The following is a 23,355-nucleotide window of genomic DNA, read 5'->3' as shown; positions in this document are numbered from 1 at the left end:
TTTTAAACATGCCATTGCATTCTTTTCTCTGATATACCTTTTATTGTTCACTGCTCCAGAATCTTCATAGTGAAATATGAAGCAGTATATAAATCTTGTAAGTGAATAAGGGTTATCCAGATAAGCCTGTTGGAGTATGAAGGTGACCATCCAGGGCACCCTTCCCACAGCTGAAGGGGGAAGTGGGGGAGGGTTGGGGCCCTTCTGAGGTGGTCCCTTCCTCAAGAGATCCATGCCTGGCAGGTGCCAGCTCTGTGGTCATTTTGGTGACAGGCAGTCCTCTTTTTAAAGCCATAGGTAGTGCTTTTAAATTAAAGAGCCGAAAGGACTTTTTCTTAAAAAAACAAAACAAAAAACCCTCTTGTTTGTATTCTGCTGTTTTTAAATATTACTTTCATGTTTATTATAAAACTGGCTGAGTGTGGTCAGTTTCTCTGAGAATCTTGCACAGAAAGTTTGGGGTGCAAATACCTGTGATAAATCAAAGAAACCACTATGTCCCACTCACAAAGAAGCCCTGCTGAACTGCCATAGCCCAGCTTGTTGGCTTGAATGCCATTAGCTCAGTCACTTTTATTCTGAAGGGGTGAGTAGCTTTGGGGCCCTGATCTGAAATAAGCCCCCGTGCCAGACTGTGCCACACACAGCCTGCTGGCTGAGGACAACATCCAGAGGGTGTTATCAGTCAGCTCTGCAGCCTGAGGCAAAACTCCCAAGATCGCTATCCCCAAACTCTGACTTAATAATACGTATTTTAAATCATGTTCTGCAGGTAGATACATATTTTCCCTCTTTTTCCCAGAAAAGGAAGGCCAGGATTTCTGAAATAATCATTTTCACAAAAAGGTAATTCAATGGCAACTCAAGCCAGGTCTGAGATGGCTACAGCTGTTTCTCCACCGTGGCTGGGCCAAGTGACTGTCGTTGCATAAACGGGTCCTCTTGGCACGCCAGCTGGCTCGCCTCCCACTTGTTTTAAGAACTGCTAAGGTCATGACGCTACCTCAGTTTAAGAAGCTGAGCTCATCCCTATTAAGCCTGCTGAAAGTCAACTGATTAAAAAAGAGAGATATTTAGAGTTTAATTCCAGAGACTAAGACTGGACCACTAAAACTCATTCAGACAAAAAGGGTTTATGATCATGGATAAATGGGATGCTTTCTATTTAGGTATAGGTTGCTTTTATTTATCAAACCTTCTGAGGAAGGGAAAGAGGAATTGCAGCATAGCAGAGACCATTATTCCAAACATGAAATGGGGTTCTGCCCAGGTCCCCCCACCATTTTCAGTCTGGGAGAAGTGGAGCCTCACAGAGAGCATATCACGTGTACCTCTCTCCAGCCCTGGGTTGCCATCGTTCCCCACTGCCGATCAATCAGCCATTTGCGTCTTCCTTGGCACCAGGATCGAGCCCTCTGCTGGCCTGCCTTTGGCCTCGCCAGCCCCACTGAGCCCCTGAGCTCACCCCCACTTATTCCCTGTGCTCCCCCTGCTGCTGCTGGGGGGGGGGAGGGGGTGCTTAAATGCATGCCTGGCCCTCACACTGCCCTGCTGGTCCCACCAAGAAGGAAGGAGGTTCAAAGAGTACACGGGATGCAGGAGGTGCTCAGTGTACCGCAAGATCATGTTTGGCCCCGGCATGGTGAGTCCTTCCTTTCTTTGCCCTACAAGCTAACCCAGGCGCACTTCCCTTTGCCTTCTCCTGCAGAATATCTGCCGCTGGGCTAACTGAAGATGGCTGATGGAGCAAAGTAGGTCTTTTTCTTTTTTCTGGTTACAGGTGAAAACTATTTATTAGGTTCCCTAATTTTAGCTGCATCAAAGATACCTCAAGGTCTGAGGCAGGAAGGAGAGAGGCCCTGCTTTTTAAGCTAATAAGGTTCCTGACAGCATTCAGTGACCTGTAGCTTTCCTGGATGCCATGCCCCCCCCCCCCCACACACACAGAGAGAGAGAGAGAGAGAGAGAGAGAGAGAGAGAGCGCTCTCCATATACTGATTGCAAATATCAGTGACAAGTAAACATTGCATTGAAAGACTGCATGGAAAAAACCTAAAAGCCTTCACTATACATTTCCAAACTACTGCTCTCAAGATGCAGTTTAATATTGTGAGCATGCAAAAATGTGTCTACACAGAACAAGATTTCAAATTAGAACAAGATTTCTTACCTGGAATTCCATGGATGGATTAATGACTTTCCACCCATCCCTAACCAGAACCCAGGAGAGGCTTCCCAGGGAAAGCTGAGCATTAGGAAGGAAATGCAATCCTGAGGTGAAATACAGCTACAGCTCAAGATGGTAGAGGTTTACTGCAAGGCCAACAAAAACCAATGGACCAATATTTGGAACGTAAGAACGGCTGGGCTGCTCCCCACTCGGCAGGAGTATGGAAGGACATAGTTCTGGAAGCGAGCTGTGCAGACTCTCATCATGAAGCAGAGAACTATTGAGCATTGATCCCTTTAAAAGGGGGGAAAGCTGAACGAGTGAGATGAAGTTTTGGGAGCCAGCGTGGTTTAGTGCATAGAGTGCCAGACTGGGATCAGAGAGACCTGCGCTCTAGTTCCCACTTGGCCATGAAGCTCACTGGGTGACTCTCAGCCTAATCGAACTTCCAGGGTTGTTGTGAAGATAAAATGGGGAAGAGCAGGAGGATTATTATGTAAACTTTATTGAGCTTGTGCAGGAAAAAGTGGATTTGAATATAATAAATACATATACCTCAGCTCATTCCTCCATTCAAAGGGAACTGCAGCCAAGAAATTTGAAGAAGACAGACTTGGAAGGGCAGCAAAGAAGGAACTAGAAAAGATCATCAATTGTAAGGAAATTTTACTGGGTACCAAGGTCTAGATAATCCAAATTAGTGCCTTCCCAGTCACAATGTACAGGACTGAAAAAGTGGACAGCGAAGAAAGCCAAGAGGAAGAGAATGGACGATTGTTCAGAAAAGGGTGCTAAAGGAGAGCTTTGTGAATACCCTGGACTGGCAAAAAGACAGAGGAGTGGGTGTTAGATCAGATCAAGATGGTGCTTTCCCTAGAAGGAAAAAAGACTACGGAGAAGCTGTTGTACTTTTGACACATCATGAAAAGCCAAGATTTCCTCAAGAAAACAATCAGGTTAGAGGGAAATCAAAGGCAGAAGACAAAAGGGAAGACCACACAGGAAATGAGTTGAATCCACCCTTGAACTCAGGGGAGCTGAATGGAGCTACCACGGACAGGGTATCTTGGAGGGCTTTCATTCTCTGCGAGTCGGAGATGACTTGATGGCACAAAATGACAACAGCAGCCACTGCCACCGCCCGGTGTCTGGCATGATGTAGGATGTGGCATGCCTGTTCCCACCCTGAGCACTTGGACTGCCTGTCTACAGGTGTATCTCATCTTACCCAGTATCCCACAATCCCTCCATGGATGGGTCCTGTGTACAGGATTCTGCCCTTCATGCAGTAGGGTTTTTTTAAGCTTCTAGTTTTCTCTAAGATTCTTTTTCTCTTTGATCTTTTGGCAGAGTGTATAAGAAGACCTGTCCCAATGGGAAGGTGAGAATGAAGTGCACTTCATAAACTAACATTGTACTGTAAGCACATGTTCTGGGTGGCAAAAGCTACCTTTGTTGATTTCTGCCTATGTTGATTTCTGCATCCAATTCAGTGCTTATGTAAAAGAAGGAAGGAAGGAAGGTAGTTCTACATGCCTGGCCCACTTTTCTAATTTTTAATTTTTTTTCCTTTCAAGAACCAGATTGTCCCCCCCCCCCAAAAAAAAATCCCCTGTGTGCTGGGAGATTAATCAGTTTTGGATCATGAAATATTTTCTTTTAGAATTATGAATACATTTTTCAGCCATAGTTTCTCTGATTTAGTATCTGTCATCCAAGATATTCATAGATTAGCACCTGTCTTTTTATCTCTCAAATGATATCTAAAAGCTACAAAGTAAGAAGATATTTTTAGGAAGAGAAGAGTTGTAAATTTTCTGTAATTTAGGAAGAAAAAAGTGTTCTTTCTGTAAGATTCCCTATCTACCTATATCTCTCATTCCTTATTAAACATAAGGACATATGCCAAGAAGTCTCTGGTGTGAACATGCCCCAAGGAATCTAGCAGAATAAATTCATATGCACTTCTTAATGTTTTCCCCTTCCTATCTATCCAGTTATCCATCTACCTGGGAAAGCGGGATTTTGTGGACCATGTCGAGCATGTGGAACCTGTAGGTGAGTGGTGATGTCCAGGTCCTTCCAATGGTTGCTGTGCGACACACCAGGTGACTCTGGGAGGACAGATGCTGATTCACACATGCAGGTCAAACACTTCCCATGTATGAGATTGGAAAAAGGACTGTACCACCAAGCTGCAAGGGAGATGCGCAGTGCTTAAAATCCATGTGGTTCATTACCCTGCATGCCCTCACAAGGAAGGACGCCTCACTGCCCAGTGGTGGCTCTTCCATTTAAGAGGCTTTGGACTGAGTTATCGCAAGACACAGTTTTGCTGAGTAAATTAGCTAACTGTTCTGAGGAATCCTTCCTATATTGAAGATGTCCAAAGAGTTTACTTCACAGGTCTTAAGAAGCCTAAGAGGAGGATGCCAGGCACCCCGCGTAGGGGTGAAGGTGTGTAGAAGCAGAGCTGGTCCCCATGCTTCTTGTGCCACAGGCTGTCCAAGCCTCTGAGCCCAAGGAGGGAGGCTGATGGAGCCTCTGCATATGCACCTGCCCCATCGTCCACCCACCAAAGCTCCATCTCGAGGATCACTTCTTGGCTTAGGAGACGCAGTGAACATGACTCTTTCCACACTGGCTAGAAGGGCAAGGGGGATGTTCTGAGCTTGGAATCCCAGTTCTGGCTTCGTAGCAAGTTTCCAAGGTAGAGGTGGGCCTCCAAAAGAATGAAATTGCTCCGGGTCTTTTCTGCCTATGGCTGGCACATGGATCAAATACCATCATCCTCTTGGTTCACTGGCTTTATATTTGTCTGGTTATCTTTCATATTTATTTGCAGATGGGATTGTTTTGATTGACCCGGAGTACCTGAAGGATCGGAAAGGTAACTTTCTTGTTTGCTTTTTGGCATGCACACATCTTAGTGATGCAGTTACGTATTAGCTCTTGCTCTAAGCTCCTTCCTGAACCAGTGAGTCTAGCAGTACTTCTCAGATAATGTATCTCATAAATAGCTTGACTGAATGCAACTTTGTTCGAGGGAACAGAGGATGATCCTCCAGCCATTCTTTCTTTTCTGCTCTGCGCCACTTACGGCATCTTCAAGCACTTGAAAGGTTGCCACAGACAGGAAGGCCAGCATGGTGCGGGGGTTAAGGGCATGAGGCTGGGACTCTGGAGAGCTGGGCTCTAGTCCCTGCTTGGCCATGGAGCCAGCAGGGTGACTTTGGACCAGACACAGTAAAAGTAAGACAAGATAATGGGGATGAGAGTAAAAGTGGGCCGAGGAGAATTGCGCAAGCAGCTCTGGGTTCTTCATAAGAAAAACGGCTGGGTAAGATAGAGCAAAGAAATAATCCCAGAGCACAGGACAGGGAATGATGCATTCTCCTTACAGGAAGGCAGCTTCCAGGTGAACACTGGGAAGAACATCCTGACTGTTAGGAGCAGGACTGATGGATTGATTCTTGGATTGAAAACATTTGTACGCTGCCCAATTGTGCCACTGCACAGCATGACAATGGGACCGATTGCCCAGGGAGGCAGTGGGCTCTCCCACACCGGAGGCATTCAGGATGCGGCTGGGAGCCCCCTGAGAGGGCCGGCTTCCTGGGAGCCCTGCACTGAGCATCTATATGCTCCACCCCTCCCCGCAACGATAGGCTAATATGGCTTGCCTCTGGGAAATGAAAGGTCAACGTGCTCGCTGAATTAAGACACTTCTCATTGTGAGCTAACTCAGCATGACCAATATTTTCTTCTCTCCCATCCCCATCTCCTTCTACCCACCTGCTTCCCATGCTTCCTCCCTCTGCTGGTCCCCCTTTCTCCTGCCCTCCCCCCCAGTGTATGTGACGCTCACCTGTGCATTCCGCTATGGCCGGGACGACCTCGACGTCATTGGGTTGACCTTCAGGAAGGACCTCTATGTCCTCACCACCCAGCTTTACCCTCCTGTGCCAGATCAGGCGCCCAAGACCCTCACTCCCTTGCAAGACAAGCTGATGAAGAAGCTAGGGGAGAATGCATACCCCTTCACTTTTGAGGTATTCGGCACATCAGGGGGAACTGCCCCTCCTCCAGGGACTTCTCATCTCTTTTCTCTAGCACAGAGGTGTTCCTTCCTCTTTTGTTTTAAAATCCAACAGTTTTAACCTTAAGGCCGAGCTTCTGGTCACACTCGGCCTAGGAGCTCACTGGCCCAGGCATGGGCTTCCAGCCTCACAGGGCACTTGCTGTGAGAATGAAAATGGAGTGGAGGAGAGCTGTGTGAGCCATCCTGGACTGTGCGCAAGGAAAATGCTGGGCTATGAGCGCAGTGGGGTGATGGGGACGATCCTGCTGCGGTTCCCTGCCAGGACCCCACTGGTAACACCCCGAAGGTCGCGCAGCAGAGCAGCCTTCCCGCCTGTTGCTTCCCACACGTGCCCCAAATGGCTTGCCAATGGTCGGGGCAGGGGAGCTCCAGCGCAGAGCCAGCACAGAAGCAAATGATCGCTGCACCTCCAGCCGCTTTCGGAGGAAGCAGGGCACTTCAGAATGATTTTTTACTTTCTTCAGTCTGGAATATTACTTTGCTGCCATTTTCCAGGCTTCTAGGGTTGTTTAAAATACATTGCTCATAAATGAATGTGTGAGTCCTTTTCAGACAAGCAATGTCCCATAATGGTGCAAAATAAGAAATCCATTGCATTGTAATAATGAAGATATTACACCAAGATTCCCCTATGTTTCTGAACTTAGAGACTAGGGGATGAGAAAATTTCTTTGTTTTGCCGAGACACTTGAAAGTTCTTACACAAACGTTCTTCCCTCTGCCACAGATGGCAACAAATTTACCGTGTTCTGTCACGCTCCAGCCAGGAGCAGACGATGTGGGGAAGGTACGTATGCACGAAATCTCCTCAGCCTTTTTCCTAGCTCAGCTGCTGCAAACTGACAGTACGATGGCTTGTGGGAGGGGAAGCCGGGTGAAATAGAAGTATGCTGATGACATGGTTGAATGGATGATGCAATTCTTAATTAACACATCCATCTGATAGGAGGTGCTCTTGCAGTAGATTACAGTTAGCGTAGATTACCTTGAATTCCCTGGAAGGGGAAACAACAGGATATTAAATAACTAGAAAAGATGGGCAGGGTGCTCCTGGAGCCACTGAGGCGATCCAGACGGCCACGGGATTATTTGGTAGCCCAGCTGGGATGGGAGGGTGGCATCCTGACCCCCACGGTGGGTTCCAGGCTCTGACTCCCCTCACAGCCAAGGCAGACAGAGCGGCGCTGGCCGCATCCGCACAGCTGTGGCAGCGGCTGGCCTGGAGGAGGTTTCAGGGGCATTTCAGGGGCAGGGAAGGGGAAACCTGCCTGGAGACATCTGTAACTCTCGCTCTTGCGTGTTTTCCCCAGTCTTGCGGTGTTGACTTCGAGGTGAAAGGATTTTGTGCTGAAAACCTAGAGGAGAAAATTCACAAGAGGTAACCTAGCATGCACAGTTCTGCATTTACATAGAACTCTGCTGTCTGATCAAAAGACTCCCTGAGTAACTCCTGCATGCTTACGTCTTTACAAAACCTCTTAATGCCCCTCTGCTTAAAAGAAACAGTATAAAAGGAAAAACAGATGGGGAGGGAAGAGGGAAAAAAGGGCATTTTTTCATTTTTAATTAAACATACAAAGGCCCATTGGACTAATTACGGGCACACACACGTGTTAGTATATAACAGAAGATACTGCTGTTATTAAAATTATGCATAGACTTAACAAAAGGCACCCCAAATATCCATATGTTTATTCTTTGCTAGCGTATGCCTAAAAGCCACCTAGTCAAAAACTGAACACTTCATTAAATTCTCCACCCACTGTGTTATCGCAGGTGCTATTTGTCTTTCCGGTGTTGTAGATTAGTCTTTCAGCTGCCAAAGGGGCTTGGGTTGGGGTGACCCTAGCCCTTTGACCCTACACTTCATCATCTGCTAGTTTCTCTTAATCAGAGGGGGAGGGTTATTCTGTATGACCTATTTTTAGTTGTGTTTATTCATTCCATCCGCTTTGACTCATTCTGGATTAGAAGGGGTCCTTCTCATTTGTGGTGCTTCTTAAAAGCATGAAACAGCCTGCAGAAAAGAAAATTCTTTTTTTTAAGAATTTTTAAAAAGTGTCCTCTAGATCTTTCCATACATTCCTTCAACTTAGTTACAATTCAAGATGAGTTATAATTCAAAAGAAGGCTACTGCCCACTAGTATGATGCAAAAAGGTGGAGGACAATTTTCCAAGAATGATCTGAGCTAACTCCCGCTGCTCGTGTGTCTCGCTCTGGCCTGCTTGGCCATTTTTGCTCCTCACAGGAATTCAGTGCGGCTGGTGATCCGCAAGGTCCAGTTTGCGCCCATCAGTACAGGCCCAGCACCAAAGTCTGAGACTACAAGGCAATTCATGATGTCGGACAAGCCTTTGCATCTTGAGGCTTCCCTGGATAAGGAGGTTCGTCCTGCCTACTTATTTTCAGCTTTCCTTGTGTGACATTTGTTTTGTGCTTACTCTTTCTATTCCTTCCTTCCTTTCCTCCTCCTCCTATTTATTTATTTATTGAATTTCTGCACCACCCATTAGCCAAGATGGCTCTCTGGAAAGCTTACAAAAGCATAATATCAACATACACAATAATACAGTAACATTAAATCTATATACATACTAAGCAATAAAATAAGACTAATATTAAGCCCCTCATTAAAACCCTCACAGCAACCACAATTCAGATTAATCCAAAGATACAGTAGGACCAAAATGCAATAAATATCATATTAAAATATTTTTAAAATTTCTTTAACTATTAAAATAACGGGCAAATGAAAAAGTTTTTACCTGGTGCTGAAAGAAGTAGAGCGAGGGTGCCACGCAAACCTCTTTGGGGAGCTGATTCCAATGTTGGGGTGCTACCACCGAGAAGGCCCTTTGTTTCCTTCAGAGAGAGCTCCCTCAGAGAGTCCTCAGATTATGATCCTTGGGTCTGGGTAGTCGCGTATGGGAAGAGGCAGTACTTGACTTCTGCCTATGAGATCTGCCTGTGAAAGAGGCCCCAGCTCTTCTTCAACCCCTTGCTTCATGCCTTGTAACCCCCAGCAGTATGTCTCTGCCTCCTGTTCACAGAGACATAAAACCCCCAGTGCTGAGCACCTTGCTTTCTCAAATGCATTTCACCTGGATTGCATATCTTTTTCCATGCTGATGTCGACCTATTTCTTTTTCTAACTCTGCAAAGCTGGTTTTAGGATTAGAAGAAAAGTAGATGGCACAGTATCATAAGAGATGCACAGCCAAATGGTCCTGGAAGAATCTATGTGAATGTGGAGCGTTTCCTCCTGGTTTTCCTTCTCATTTGCCTTCTTTCCAGTGCCAGGTTAAGACATCCCTTTACACAGAGGCCTTTGAAGACATCCCTGGCTACCCAGGGGGGCTTGCTGCTTCAGAGTCATCCTTTCTTATTTTTTGTGTTAGCTGTTTTAAACCTTTTAATCTTTTCCCTATGAGTCTTATGGCATGTTATTGCCTGTTTTATGGTTTGCTGAAATGTGCTCAGAGAACTGCTGTGTGGTAGGGTAGAAATTAAATAAATGATCATCATCTTGTTACTTAAGCAAAAACCCACTGTTATTTCAGATTTATTACCATGGAGATCCTATTGGGGTTAATGTCAATATTAACAATACCACAAACAAGATTGTGAAGAAAATTAAAGTATCAGGTAAGGAAAAAACGAGAGCAAGAATTCCCAGAGCTCATTCATGCAAGTGAACTGAAACCAAAAGCCAACCCATATTTTGGAACTCGTCTCATTATGTTCCCTCCCGCTGCAACTTCCCCGCATCATTCTCAGGCACAACACCAGCTTCCAGGTCTGGAATGTGCTAAATGTAGCACAATTCTGATAACCCGACTGGAAGAACATATGCGGTGAAACCCGTCAAACAGCTCCAGTACAGCAGAGGTGTGGAGGGCCAGGTTTAGTTTCTCAGGTCTTCTTGGCAGCTGTGTTTCAGTGCTGAGTGGAGCTGAAGGCAGCAGGGCAGAGGTCCAAAAGCCCGACGAGGTGTTTTGGCTGAAAGCTGTCACGTAGGTGAGGCAGCTCCTCCTTTCTTATGGGGGAAGAAACTACCCCAAACCCACAAAATACTACAGCAAATGGTCAGGAAAAATGGTGTGGGTGACGGACGTGGGGCCCGAGGGGTTTCACCCACCCATCATACCGAATCACTATGACGCTTTGGTATTACTCGTAAGTATTCCCAGAGCCTTCTGTGGGGAGTGCCAGCATTCCCTTCTAGCTATAGAAGGCCAACAACATCAGTACATCGCAGATTTTGTAAATACTTTTAAAACTAGAACTGAGGGTTGTTATGGAACGTGCAATGTCCATGTAAGATCAGCTCTACTCGCAAGCTAATGGTGCTTCCTACTCCCCCTCCCCCCTCCTCTCTAGTTGAGCAGATCACAGACGTTGTTCTCTACTCACTGGACAAATACACAAAGGTCGTGTGTTCAGAGGAGTTCACGTAAGTAGCCAGTGCTGAATTAGAAGGAAGCTGGGAGGATTGTGTGGATCAATTCATTTTTGCATGGCTCTATGGGCCTTTCAGTAGAAGCGGCTGGAAACATATTATTATTATTATTATTATTATTATTATTATTATTATTATTATTATTATTTGCATTTATATACCACCCTAATAGCCCAGAGGGATAATGGATGCAGCCAGGTTGTTTCTGATTTCAGCTTTGCCTCTGAACAAATTCCATGATCTTTGATCATGCTGGACTAAGCCTGAAATGACCTGCCACGGCCGCAGGGGTGGGAGGGAGATTTGCTGCTTCCACAGGTCTCCTGTGATATTTGTGGGAGGAGGCCTAAAAACCACATAATCCTGATGCTTTGCTGGGCCCATGGTGGGTTGCAGGTTAGCTTTACATGCAAATATGCCACTTCTTTCCATATTTTTGTACTTTTTTCAAATGCCAAATGTGTGCAATTCTACTCAAATACAGCTAGACACTGAGCATTGACTTGCACGCTTCAAGATACTTTGTCAATTAATACCCTGTTGCAAATATTTCTGGTTGATGTAGCCACATTTCAGCAGTTCAAAATGTTCAATTGCAATAGCCCTTGGCGTCATTCATACCAACTTTCCCCCCTTGTCTCTGTTCACCCATTGTTAGAGAGAATGTGGCCGCCAACTCCACCTTCTCCAAAAGCTACAGTGTGACTCCGAGGTTATCCGACAACCGTGAGAAGCGCGGCCTGGCCCTTGACGGCAAGCTCAAGCACGAGGACACCAACCTGGCCTCCACCACTGTGTAAGCGAGAGATGGGGAGCCGTGTGCAGGGCAAGGGCTGGACGACCATCCACCCGGCCCTCCAGAGGCCAAGCAATATCACAGGGGCACGGCCAGTTCCCTGGATGTCCTCTGCTCCCTGGACAATGTACTGGATGAATAATTTGCCTGTCTCCTTGGTGGGAGGCCAGCTTCCCTGCACATGGGCTTCCTGAAGTGGGCCGCCAGCAGTAAAGCTGTCCCCCACCACCCAAAGTGCCACCTGGATGTCTGCTCAGCAGGCCAGCAAGGACAGCTTGCCCAGCCCTCTAACTTCTCCCACTAGGGAGCTTGAGTGGCAGGCAAAACTGAGCGGGTTAAGGGCCCTTGACCGAATTAGGGAGCTCAGCTTAGCTCTGCCTGGATTTTCCCTTGCTAGAGAAATCCTGGGTGGAGTGAAGCAGCCCCCCTTCCACCTGGCTTGGTGAGCACAGACTCCCTCAGCAGCAAAAGCACCTGTGCATGAAGCTTCCCTGGCCAGCCGTGTCTGATCGGTGATCAGCTATAAAGGATCTGACAGGAGGAGCGGCAGGCATGGGAATTCCCAGTTTACCTTCAGTTGCAGACTGAGAATAACCACTGAGGAGCCTCTCCCCACATCCAGGCTCTAGGGCATGGATGGGGGTCAGGGCAGGCAGCGAGGGAGCCCACGTTGCTGCAGGCCAGATTCAGCCTTGTTAAAATGAAAACAATCCGTTCTCCAAATGCTGCTTATTGCTCTCTGCATCTGTCACTATCATTAAACACCTCATGTTTTTCCCTCCTAGTCTTAGACCTGGGATGGACAAGGAAGTACTTGGGATCCTTGTTTCCTACAAAGTGAAAGTCAACCTGATGGTATCCAGAGGAGGGTGAGCATCTTTCGGATACAAAGGCAAAGCAGACACACTAGGATGATCGCTGTGCCCCAGCTTACGGCTTTTGGGTCCTTATGTCTAAAATGCTTTGATAGATATAACCCAAGCAGGTGCAGGCAATCTTTTGGGGCATCGAGTCCTGCTTTGCGTTTTGAAAGCACCCTGGCCCATACCATAGATGGGCTGCCATGCGAGCCACTGCTGGTCACAGTACAAGTGCCCCACACAAATGACCACAAGCCAGAGGTGGGACTGAGCCCCAGGGCACTCCATAGCCCCTTGCACCCTCACCAGCAGAAACTGGTTTGGAAAAACAAGCTCGTTTCTCCTGCCCTTCCATGAGCTGCCTCATCTCCCCACATCCTTTGGGTTCTCCCCAGCTCAGTGCCCCATAGATGCTCTTTCATGCATGCACAGGCCCGTCTCCTCACTGCAAACATAGAACAAACTTGCACTCCCTTTTTTCAGCCCCCCACCCCCAATATCCCCCTGAGCTCTCTCCCCTCCCTCTCCCGGGCAGTCCCCGTCCCTTCCCAGGGCCACTCCCCTTGGATCCCTGGCCACCTCCCCCTGCATGCCCACTGCTGCTCCCCCTGGCCAAATATGCTTACCCAGCAGAAGTCCCTTCTCCAGTTTCCACTTTTTCCTTGGTGGCTGGAGAAGAAAGCATCACTCTGCATCCACTTTCAATCTCCGCTTCCTAAACATGTCCTGAATCCCTCTGGTGACTCAGAGTCTTCAGTGCTGAAGAAATTTTATTTTTGCTAAATAAAAAGTGAGGCGTGTAGGGAACCTCTTTGGGCACCACGGAACATGTCCTGGGAGCACAACAAGCTGGAGCAATCCCTGGCTGCAGCCTGCACATTCATACTGGCAGAAGGCAGAACCCGAAGTGCAATTACGGTGTAATTAAGTCGGTGGTTTGTCAGGTCATAAGGCAGAGGGTTTTTTGGTCAATTTGCATTTTTCTTTCCACAGAATCCTGGGGGATCTCACATCAAGGTAAGAACTGACTTATTGATACCTGTCTCCTTTTATTGAGAAGGGGTTTCTCATTTATTGTTTCATAATTAGGAATATTGGACAAATCTACAGTGCACTCAGATGAGTCCAGAGTTCTATCAATCTGACCCTCAAATTTCACAGTGGACCAACTTTTCCTCAGGTGTGCAGATTTCAGGGACTTCAGGGCCTTTCCCCCATAATTTTCTACAAATTTAATCACAGAAGAATACAAAACATAAAACCCACCACCTGCAAGTGTACATTTACCCCCATCAACTAAAGCATGAAAATGCATTTTGGAGGGATTTGAACTTCTCGGGAAGTGCAAAAGTAAATGCGTGCAAACGTGTCTCAACACATTTGTGAAAATCCAGTTGTATCAGTTAGAGCATGATGTGACGAACCCACCAAATGCGGAGAGACTGGATTTACCCAAGTCTATACTTCCCCAGTCAGAATGAGTGCCCCTCGGGGTGCCTCCCTCACTGCATCGCTAGCAGCAGATTGTTACTCATGGTGGAGGCAGGCCAGTCCGTTCGGTTGGCTGGACTCCGGTGCCGGGGAACGCCTCCACCCCTCTGCTCCCTCTCCGCGAGGCGCTTCCCGCTTTGACTCATGTGATCTTCCTTCCAGTGACGTTGCGGTGGAGATGCCCGTTATCCTGATGCATCCAAAACCTGCAGACAGTAAGTAAAGGCTTTTGGGTGGAAGCTGCTTCCGTGGGAGCAGGCAGCAGACTTATTCAGCTGAGGACAGTTGTCAGACATGCCGCTCTTGTAGCTGAAACCGGGTCTGTGCGATAAGGCGGGAAGAATGGTGTGGAAAAGCCCTGTCGGAAGATGCAGCAGGCTCGTCTAGTCCAGCCTCTTTTCCCGCAGTGGTCAACTAGGGCATTGAAGCAACAAGACTAGCAGGCACTCCTCACGGCTCATTTTTCATGGCTACTGTAGAAAAGCCTGCCGTCCCCCTGTAAGCCCAGCCAAGCCCAGCTCAGCGCCCACCTCGCATGCATCCTCACAAGGTGCCAACCACAGCGCTCAGAACAGGCGCACACATGTCTCGATCCGCCCCCAGTTCCCTTTTTTAAGAGAGACTCCATTCTGGCCATTTAACTTCCACTGAGAAGGGGAATAATATAAAGGGTGTGTACATCAATGAATGTTTAAGATCGGTCTAGTACAAAATGTATCCGTGAGCCCAGATATGGACTAGTCTGAACCCGGTTCCTGGTGGCAGGTTCGGCAGCCTTCTGCTCTCTCCGTCTAGCTGGCCAACTCCAGCAACAGATACCCGATTGATCTAAAGGGCTAATCTAGGAAAGCAAATCTAGCCATGATTTCCCTCCACCTTCTCTTCACTGCCTTCTCTGTAATGTTTGAGTTCTTTATACTTTTTGTTGTGTGAAAACTAACATAGTTTTAGGCCACCCATTAAACGAGCTTTCTCATTTGCTGCTGTTTAATGGAGAATTCTGTAGTACTTGGTTTAATCGTCATTTGGCAGCTTTGCTCTCCTCTTTTAAGAACATCTCAATTTTCTGCTTCTTTCTCTGCCTTTTCATCCTTTTGTTCTGCTTCCAGTTCTGTGTGATTGTGAACATCTTCTTGCTCCTCTCTATGTTTTTTGCTCCCTTGCGTGATCAGTCTCAGTTGGACTGTGAGTCAGGATTATCTTTTTTTAGGTGTTTTAGAAAAACAATAGCTATTAATGGGACTAACCAGTACATGCCTCCTTCTCTCTTTCTTCTTCTGACCGCCTCTGATGCATTTATTACTGACAGCTACACCAAGGTACAGGAAAACAGTGTTTTCATTGTAAATTTCAAAAGCAAAACCTAAATAGCAAAAAAAGTATTAGTTTTTTTATAAAGATTCATTTGATTTTATTATGAATATGATTACATTCCTTGCTTATTTTATGCATAACAAAATATACTCCGATTATTAAAGGTGATTGTGTATAAACGTCAACAAAGGCATCCAAGAATCCATATATTTGTTCATTCATGAATTAGCCCTTGCTTTGGCATAGCAAGGATGTCCTAATATAACAGAAAGCCACTGGGATGGATGGAAGAAATAAATGCATAATCTCTCTCATCCGGAGGGACAAACCTCTAAGGGGCAGCTAGGCTGGATGCAGCCAGATAGGCCTGAATTTCAAGTCTAGCCATTGCTGGCCTCCTAGGAATAGCAGCCCTGGTGTTTGCAGCCACCTGGGATGGTACAAGCACCAGCTGGGAGCCCTGAGGGAAGGGCTATACCAGAACCGGCTGGTGTAGCCCATCATGAAACATAACCAGAAAGTTGTTGTTCGGCTCCTACATAGTAAGCAAAACACTCGTTTGTGTTTTCCAGCCACAGTCAAAAAGTAACCATCAGGATCAATAATAATCTGTTGAACTGAAAACAAAAATTGTTTATGAATTACAATCCCTACCCCTTTACCCCTTGTCAAAACGTATCGCACAGCCATCTCCCACTCAGTCTTTTGTTAGGTAAAAACAATATTAAACTTCCAAACCAGAATTTGTAGCATAACAACTATCAACAACAACACGCTTGGTCAATAAATATGAAATGTGGCCAAATTCTACCACATTATGTTACTGCAGTTTTGAATAGAGCTAATCATGTTTTGGACTTTCTAGCCCAAGTTCCTCAAAAAAATTAAATACAGAATCAAATCTGGATTTGTGAAACCTTCTTAAGTATGGCTGGAGTTTAAAAAAAGAAAATATATAAAATATCAAATCTGGTAATTTAAAAGTTAATGCCATTTCTCTGTGACATTAATCAAATGAGTTGATAAACACGCTTCTGAATTTTGGTATCTTCCTTTAATAATTTCAAGTTTTCACTGTTATTTATTTATGACATTTCTGTACTGTCCAATGGTAGAAGCAGATCAGTGCAGAAAGATCAAGTACTGCTCACATCCACATTTCAGAAAAGCGACCATTAAGAGCTAAGGCTCCTATCTTGTACATATTGTAATTCAGTTTTAAATGAAACCTCCAGTGTTTCCTTCAAGGTTTGATTCTGGTTGTCTGGAGTCCAGACAGTGATTCCTGTCACTCTGATCGGTATTAATTTAGCTAGTAATGTCAGAATGATTGTGTATTTTGCACTTACTTTAAGCCTTCATGAACTGCACCCTTGGCATTTCAGTGCCATTTAACCCCTAATGCTTCCAAGAATTCATTGAAGGGGCAGCCCCATCACTCCGGCCCTCCTCTCACAGCAAGCCTCCAAGCGATGGATGAGGCACAGTGGGAGCTCCACTGCGGCCACAACTTGCCCCAGACTCGCATCTGGGCAGCTGTTTTGGGCATCTGGATGAAGGACTGGGGAGGAGGATGGTTAGGACCAGGTTACTGGCTGGGCCCGCAGCAGGAACTGGCTGAAACTGCAACCCAGCCACCTCCCTCCCTCCTTAGCCCTCTGAGGCGCCTTTGCAGCACAGGTGGGGGCGGCAGATCATGCCGTTCTCTCTGCACCTGCTGCAAACTCCACCTGGGGCCCCGGATAGTGGCATGGGCATGAGACCAGCCTGGAAAGCAGTAGGATTGCTCACGAAGTCTCTTCAGGGAACAGGTTGTGGATGCTCAACCTCTAAAGCAGAGTTTTTACAATTACAATGTTCCCCTTTTCTCTTCCCGTATCCTGGACTCTTCTTGTATCTTGATGCACCTTTGTGTTTTTCTCCAAGAAGGTAATTGATCTTTTTTTTAATTGCTCTGTATCTTCCTTTTTCTTCATTCAATAAATTAAACTATGGGGTTAAAGATTAGCCTTTTCTTGTTTATCAACAAGAAACACAAATACCCCTGCTGCTATGCTTCACAGATCTTTAACTGTAATTTACAAGGAATGTACAATTACAAGAAATTCTTTGTTCCCGCAGTGTCGTGATACATCCCTAACAGCTCCACCATACACATTTCCTTAGCAGCAAGTCTCATTGAGTCAAATGGGACTTACAAAGGGCAAGGGTTCTGTGAGCCGTCCCAAGGCCACATAGCAAGGGGATGGCATACAAAAACTGTAATAATAAACAAACAAACAAACAAACAAACAAACAATAAGGGTATATTCCTATATATGGGGGGGGGAGCTACTTAACTACTGGGACTTACTTCTGAGTAGATGTGCATAGGATCACATTATAACAGACTAGTTTGTTTTTCAAGTATTCTCCACATACTCAGTACTCAGCCAGGAACCGGGGAAGAGCAATGCACCCAGAAAGCTTGGCCAAGCACAATCCATGTAGCACTGAGGCCCTTGGTCCGTTCCTGGAGGCCCTTGCACAGCTCTCCACCCGTCCCCAGCTCTTTCTGCAACAAAAAGGCGATTACAAAGCTAAGGATACAGGCAGAGCCCGAACGTGTAGGGAGCAAATTCTCCCACTGGGCCACCCTGGGGTGCCTGCCTAAGCACCACAGATCTGCTTCTGGGCCTCAAGCACCAGGCAGAAAGTGCCACAGCCACTGCCTGCTTGCAAGTAATCAGGGAGCTGCACAGGCCAGCCAGAATGGCTGGCGCCTCATGGCTACTGATGGCCTCCTGGATTTGCGATGCTAAAGGAATTGCAGGTGGGAAATGGATCCCATCTAAAGCAGCCCCAAAAGACCAAGGAAGCCCTCCTTGCTGGGAGGGTTTTGCCTCAGTGGACTTTGCCAAAGTGCAAGAATGAGCTGGATGTGATGAACAATTCCTGGCTGAGGAAATGGGGGAAGGGCTGCCCCTCCCCTGCCACTTTCACGCATGAGCAAAGGGGAGCAGCCATATTGTTTGACCAGCGCATTGACAGTGCTGAAGCAAAGTACTCCTCCTTTCCCAATTTAAGCCCGGCATGTGGAAAAATTGGCACTTGGAAAACATTCCTGTTTGTTTCGCCCTTTTCCATCTTCTGCAGACTCACATTAAATTGTGCACTTGATGGATCCACTATTCATCATCTGCTTCAGTTATACAGAGATGTCAAGTTTGGAGGATTGTTTGGGAATGGCTTTTTTTTTTTTTTTTGCCAAGGACTTATGTCGAACTTGGTAATTAGGATGTGCACTGAAAAATAACACTCTTGAATTCTCATTACGAAGGTAGGGCTCTGATGGCATTTCTGAAGGTGTGCAGAATAGTGCAACTGATCTGAAAGTTTGGGGGTCTCACCTCCTTTTTCACTCTTTTCAGTGAGGAGGATATTGTGATTGAAGAATTTGCTCGGCAGAAGCTCAAAGGAGAGAAAGATGATGAAGAGGAGAAAGAGGAGGAGGACAAAGGAGAAAGCTAATGTGCTGCTATGCTTGAACCACAGAGCAAGGCTTCTGGAAACCCTGTTCTGGGAGCAAGGATCCTTTAGGGCAGATCTGTGTGTATTGTGTTCCCTGCACATGCTTCCATGTTCTAGAATTGCATCTGTGGTGTGATTTATTTAATCATTTTTCTAAATCCCGCACCTTTCCACTTTTGTCATTTCAAAATCTTGTATAGCTGGTGCCTGCCTATATCTTGCCATTTTTGTCCTGCCTCTGCCCCCACGTACTGCTGCCCACATGCTAACTGAATTATGCACACATTCAAAGCTCCAGGTTACAGTAGACCATCAAGTCTTGTTCTTTTAGTATTCTGTAAAGAAGGAATGCTTGGATTGGACTTACAGCTCTAGAAAAGATGGCTCTAACCCTTGCTGCCTGACTGGTTTTCTTAATCTCCCCTTGAAACTGTTTTTTGCCGGTAACTTACCTAACAAGTCAAGTAACAGTTTGGAAGGGAAAACAGCACAAAACTCTTCTTGAGGAGTATAATATCAATTGTAATCAGGTCCTTTGAAGCTGTTGTTTTTCTCCCAAATAATGAACAGGAGAGCTCCATTCATTAATTTAACTTGAGAGAAATGCAGGCAAAGAGAATTGTGTGAAAAATGCTCACCTGTGTTTATCTTTTCACAGTTGGCTTGTCTAATAGAGATTTTTCCCCATACTAATCATACACATTGATTAGAGTTAGAGTTCCCAATACTAATGAGACAAATCAGAAATGGCTTTTCATCCTCAGATCAATTTATTGTAAGGGAAGCAGGGAGTAGAAAAAATTGAATATTAGTTGATTTAGAATATGTCTCTGCCAATATTAAGTAGAAATTTTCAGAATGGGCCATACTAAAATAAAAAACTTGTAAATACAATTTGCCTGGTATTTGCAAAAATGTACATACGGCAGTTGTGTGATTATTTCATGATATTTTAAACAATATCAGAATACAAAACATTGCATTTCCACATGCTATGCTGCAGCTGATTGTGGTTTGGACAGCTGTGTGTTCACAAGTGCGTAGAATTCATGGCTCTTGCTCACATCTGTTCCTGCCATCCTCCTTTTCTTCACCAGCTGCTGCGGGGAATGCCCAAAATCCAGTACTGTGGTTGGCACAAACCCTGGAGCGGAGACCTCAAAGGCTCAGCAATACAGCAGCCTTGGAACATGCCTCCCACTCCATGCAAAGGCACCTCAATGGGCCGAAACAGTTTAGCCACATCCAGGTAGGCACCCGCCGTTGGCCCTGTCACCACAGCACTCCGCTCACTGTGCCTGGAAGGGCAGGCTTCCCTGCACGCTCTAACCTGCCTCCATGCCGAACTCTGCCCACAACAAGAAGCCTTCCCTGGCAGTTCTGCTGAAAACGTCTTTGCCCCAACAGTAACGCAACACAAAACTCACTCTTGTAAGCCGGTCCAACATCCCCAAAGCACGTGTCACACTTCAACATTGTCATTTCCCATGAGGAGCTGCTGAGCATCAGAAGACGCCAAGTCATGCTTTGGTCGTTCCTTAGGTCCACAGCCGGACAGGAATGTCACACTTGGGCAGGGGAAAGTTAAAGGGAGGACAAGCATCAGAAGGCGCATCCCAGCAAAAGCAGGCAAACTGTCCCTCATGTCTGACTAAGGTGGATTGCCCGTGAAGGGCTGGCTTGCCTAGCATGAACCTGGCCAGTTCCTACCCTGAGCCACGCCTGGGGAGAGCTGGCTTGCGGGCACGATTTCGGGGCTAAGCAAAGACTTCCCCATGAAGGGGACGCTTGCTCTGAGTGGCTGCCCCTGGTTTCAGCCAGAGCTGACCCCAAGAGGGAGCTGGCTTGCCAGCCCCCAGTCAAAGCCAAACTCCCTTTGTTCATCCCCACTGAAGAGGATGCTGGCCTGGCTTGGCTGCGAGCCATCCCACAGCTGGGGCCCTACTCCATCCCCTTGAAGGGGACAGCTACCGGCCAAAACTGCAAAGGGCCCCCAAGCTCAATTGTCCCCATGAAGAGGAGGGGCTGGAAACGCATGAAGCTCAGCCAGAACTTAAGGGAGCTGCTTCCCTAGGAAGGCAGCTTGCCAGGCATCCATGTCACATGGCATCCCCGTGAAGAGGACTGTTCCCTGGCATAAGGAAGACCCATGGGACAACACCGGCAACACTCCACCTCCTCGCTTTTTAAAAAATTTTATGCTGCTGCCAATGTGACATGACTTAAAGGCGCAATACTTCACCAGTTCTAACTGCTGAAGTTGTATTTTAGGAGGGGCTTCTAAAGATGCACAAATATAGATAGATCGGTGACTTCTTCATCCTATTTTCCTACGATCGAGCTCTGCTGATTTATTCACGGGTTTTAGTATTATTGGTCCTTGGGCTTGTAAGCGTTACATTGTGCTTTGCACGGTTCTATCATGCTTGCAGTTTAGCACGAGGCAGGCTGCCCAGAGAGCCTGTGACTAGTGGGGCACCACATGCGTTGAATGAATACATGCTGCACACAAAAAATTCTTGCTGTCGCCGCTCGGGCCGTGCGTGCCACCCAGTTACAGGCACCACCTGGCGGGACAAATGCAGCAGGGGACACAGACCAACCCCTACGGATGGGTCCAGGTGTGCTCTGAGTGAGGGAGCCCCACCGGCTCAGTAGAGCCACTTCTGATCGAGGGCCGCATTTGGGAGGGCAGGTGACCACACCAGACGGGCAAAGGACACCGAGCTCCGAGTCAGGCTTTCAAAACAGTCAGACTCTTTCTTTCTTGCTTGCTCGATGGGCAACACAGGAGTGTCAGAGCGGCTAGTGGTGCAAACCACAATGCCCCGAGCCAAAGAGCCATCCTATCACTGGACAAATGCCCTCTGCGGCCTGCCGGGAAGCAGGTACTATGCCACGCAGGGAAGCCGGACCCCCTTTTCCACTTTGAGTTTAACGGGGCGAGCGCTTTCATGGAGACCTGTCTCGGCAGGATGCGTAGCACAAAGGTCATCAGGGATGGGAGTCAGCAGTTCCTGTTGCAACAAGGAAGTGTCAACCCTTGCCCCCACTGACTGAGGCTGCCATCAAAGTGGAGAAGCACGTCTTGCCCAGCACTTACAAAGACAAAGACGATCCTCAAAGCAGGTTGTGGCTTCCCAAGCACGGGGAACTGCAGGGCTGTGGCATTGAGGGGCCAATCGCCATAGACTGGGGCAAGGGCTGTATTGCCAGTTGCACCTCCCTCCTTGCAGCAGAGATGCTTGGCCCACGAGGGGACTGGGAGGAGAGCAGTCTCAGAGCAGTGTTGTGGTCATCATTAGGACACTGCATTTAAAGTGGGCCCTTTTCCTTTGGTTAGGAAGCCAAGGCAGCCAGCCGAGCTCTTTTATCCTCACAGCGGCAACCCTGTAGGGTAGGTGAGGCCGAGGCTCTTTTCAAAGGGGGTCGCCCCTCACCAAATGTGGGGAAGTGCGCAGCGCCTGCCAAACATCTAATTGAGAACTAGACTGATCCATCCTCATGACCAGGTCACTTGCCACACATGATGCCAAACTAGAACTGCACTGAGGTGTCGCCATGGAGGGGAAGCTTCCCTGGCACCCCTGCAAGCCAGAGCCATCCCCACTAAGGGATGGGCTTCCTTGCCTTGATAAGAATACCGAGGAACAGTTGGACTGCCGGGAGGCTTGTCCTTTTCACACACGAAGAGGAAGCCACCTTTTCTCCTTCAGGGACCCTTCCTCGAGGGACTTCCCTCACAGCAGCAACCCTGTAGGCCCTGCTCCTGTGTGTGGGGTGAGCTTCCTTTCCTTTTCCTCCCCACGCTTTGGGCACTTGCTCTTCCCGAGGCCCCAGGTATCGCCTGTGAAGGGCTGGCTTGCCAAGCGGCAATCACCTCGAAGACTAAGATGAGCCGTCCCATAGGAAGAGGCGGCTTGACAGGCAGGGAGACAAGCTATGTCAAAACTCAGCCCTGAAATCATGTCAGGCTCGCCAAGCTGTGCACTCCCCATGGACGCTTGCCTGGTGTGGCTAGAGGACATCCACCTAAGGAGCCAACCTCATGAAGAAGCGGCTTGCCTGGATTAAGGCTAATGTGGCACTCAGCTGAGGCTTCCCCTTGAAGAGGAAGCTCACTTCTAGGAGCTCGGTGCCCATTGCATTTCGATTGCACTCCTGCACACACTTTACCTCGGAGTAAATTCCCATGCGCACAACAGGACTTACATCCGAGTAGGCACAGCTGTCAATGCCCTGAAAATCTACGAGCGGTCCAAGGAAGCGGTTTACACACACACACTCAGACACACACACACACATATTACGGTATGCAAAGCTCATGCAAACATGTGTCCTTCATTGCATATAGAAACAGGCCACTCGGACAGCAGCGACAGGGCGGCAAAAAGGCTCCAGCTGACCACTGAGCGGCCGTAGTCGGGAGGAGGAGCTGCTTCCGTGCAGGCTGAAGGTGGGGGAACTCTTACGGCGGCACACCAGGAAAAAACGGAAGTCCGTACAGGAGGAGGTGCCGTGCACGCTGAACGATCTTGTAGTTGATTGGCCTGACCGACCGTCAATCACATCGACCATTAGAGTCCTAAAGGCTAGAGCGGCCGAGGAGTCAGTGCCGCCGACATGGCGGCTTTCCTTATCCTTACAGATG

The 23,355-nt window shown here is 47.4% G+C and overlaps 1 protein-coding gene and 1 long non-coding RNA gene across 2 annotated transcripts; one reads left to right on the top strand and one right to left on the bottom strand.

Annotated features, from left to right (window-relative positions):
* The first annotated feature begins 1,734 nt into the window (after nucleotides 1-1,734).
* ARR3 (arrestin 3) lies at nucleotides 1,735-18,704 on the top strand. The gene is given in 15 exon segments (XM_044437890.1): nucleotides 1,735-1,751; nucleotides 3,521-3,551; nucleotides 4,168-4,228; nucleotides 5,016-5,060; nucleotides 6,023-6,222; nucleotides 7,000-7,059; nucleotides 7,583-7,650; nucleotides 8,523-8,658; nucleotides 9,835-9,919; nucleotides 10,655-10,727; nucleotides 11,392-11,529; nucleotides 12,315-12,398; nucleotides 13,383-13,406; nucleotides 14,043-14,105; nucleotides 18,605-18,704. Coding segments are annotated over 15 exon segments (1,185 nt in total).
* On the bottom strand, nucleotides 13,398-23,112 carry LOC123027271. Its single transcript, XR_006415477.1, has 3 exons — nucleotides 20,132-23,112; nucleotides 15,128-15,243; nucleotides 13,398-14,086 (listed from the first exon to the last, which is right to left on the bottom strand). It is a non-coding gene; the product is annotated as an uncharacterized LOC123027271 (long non-coding RNA).
* Between the last annotated feature and the right edge of the window lie 243 nt (nucleotides 23,113-23,355).

The sequence above is a fragment of the Varanus komodoensis genome, unplaced genomic scaffold, assembly GCF_004798865.1.
Source record: "Varanus komodoensis strain SLA01 unplaced genomic scaffold, ASM479886v1 scaffold31, whole genome shotgun sequence".
Taxonomy (NCBI): domain Eukaryota; kingdom Metazoa; phylum Chordata; class Lepidosauria; order Squamata; family Varanidae; genus Varanus; species Varanus komodoensis.
This window is presented reverse-complemented; position numbering and strand designations above follow the sequence as displayed.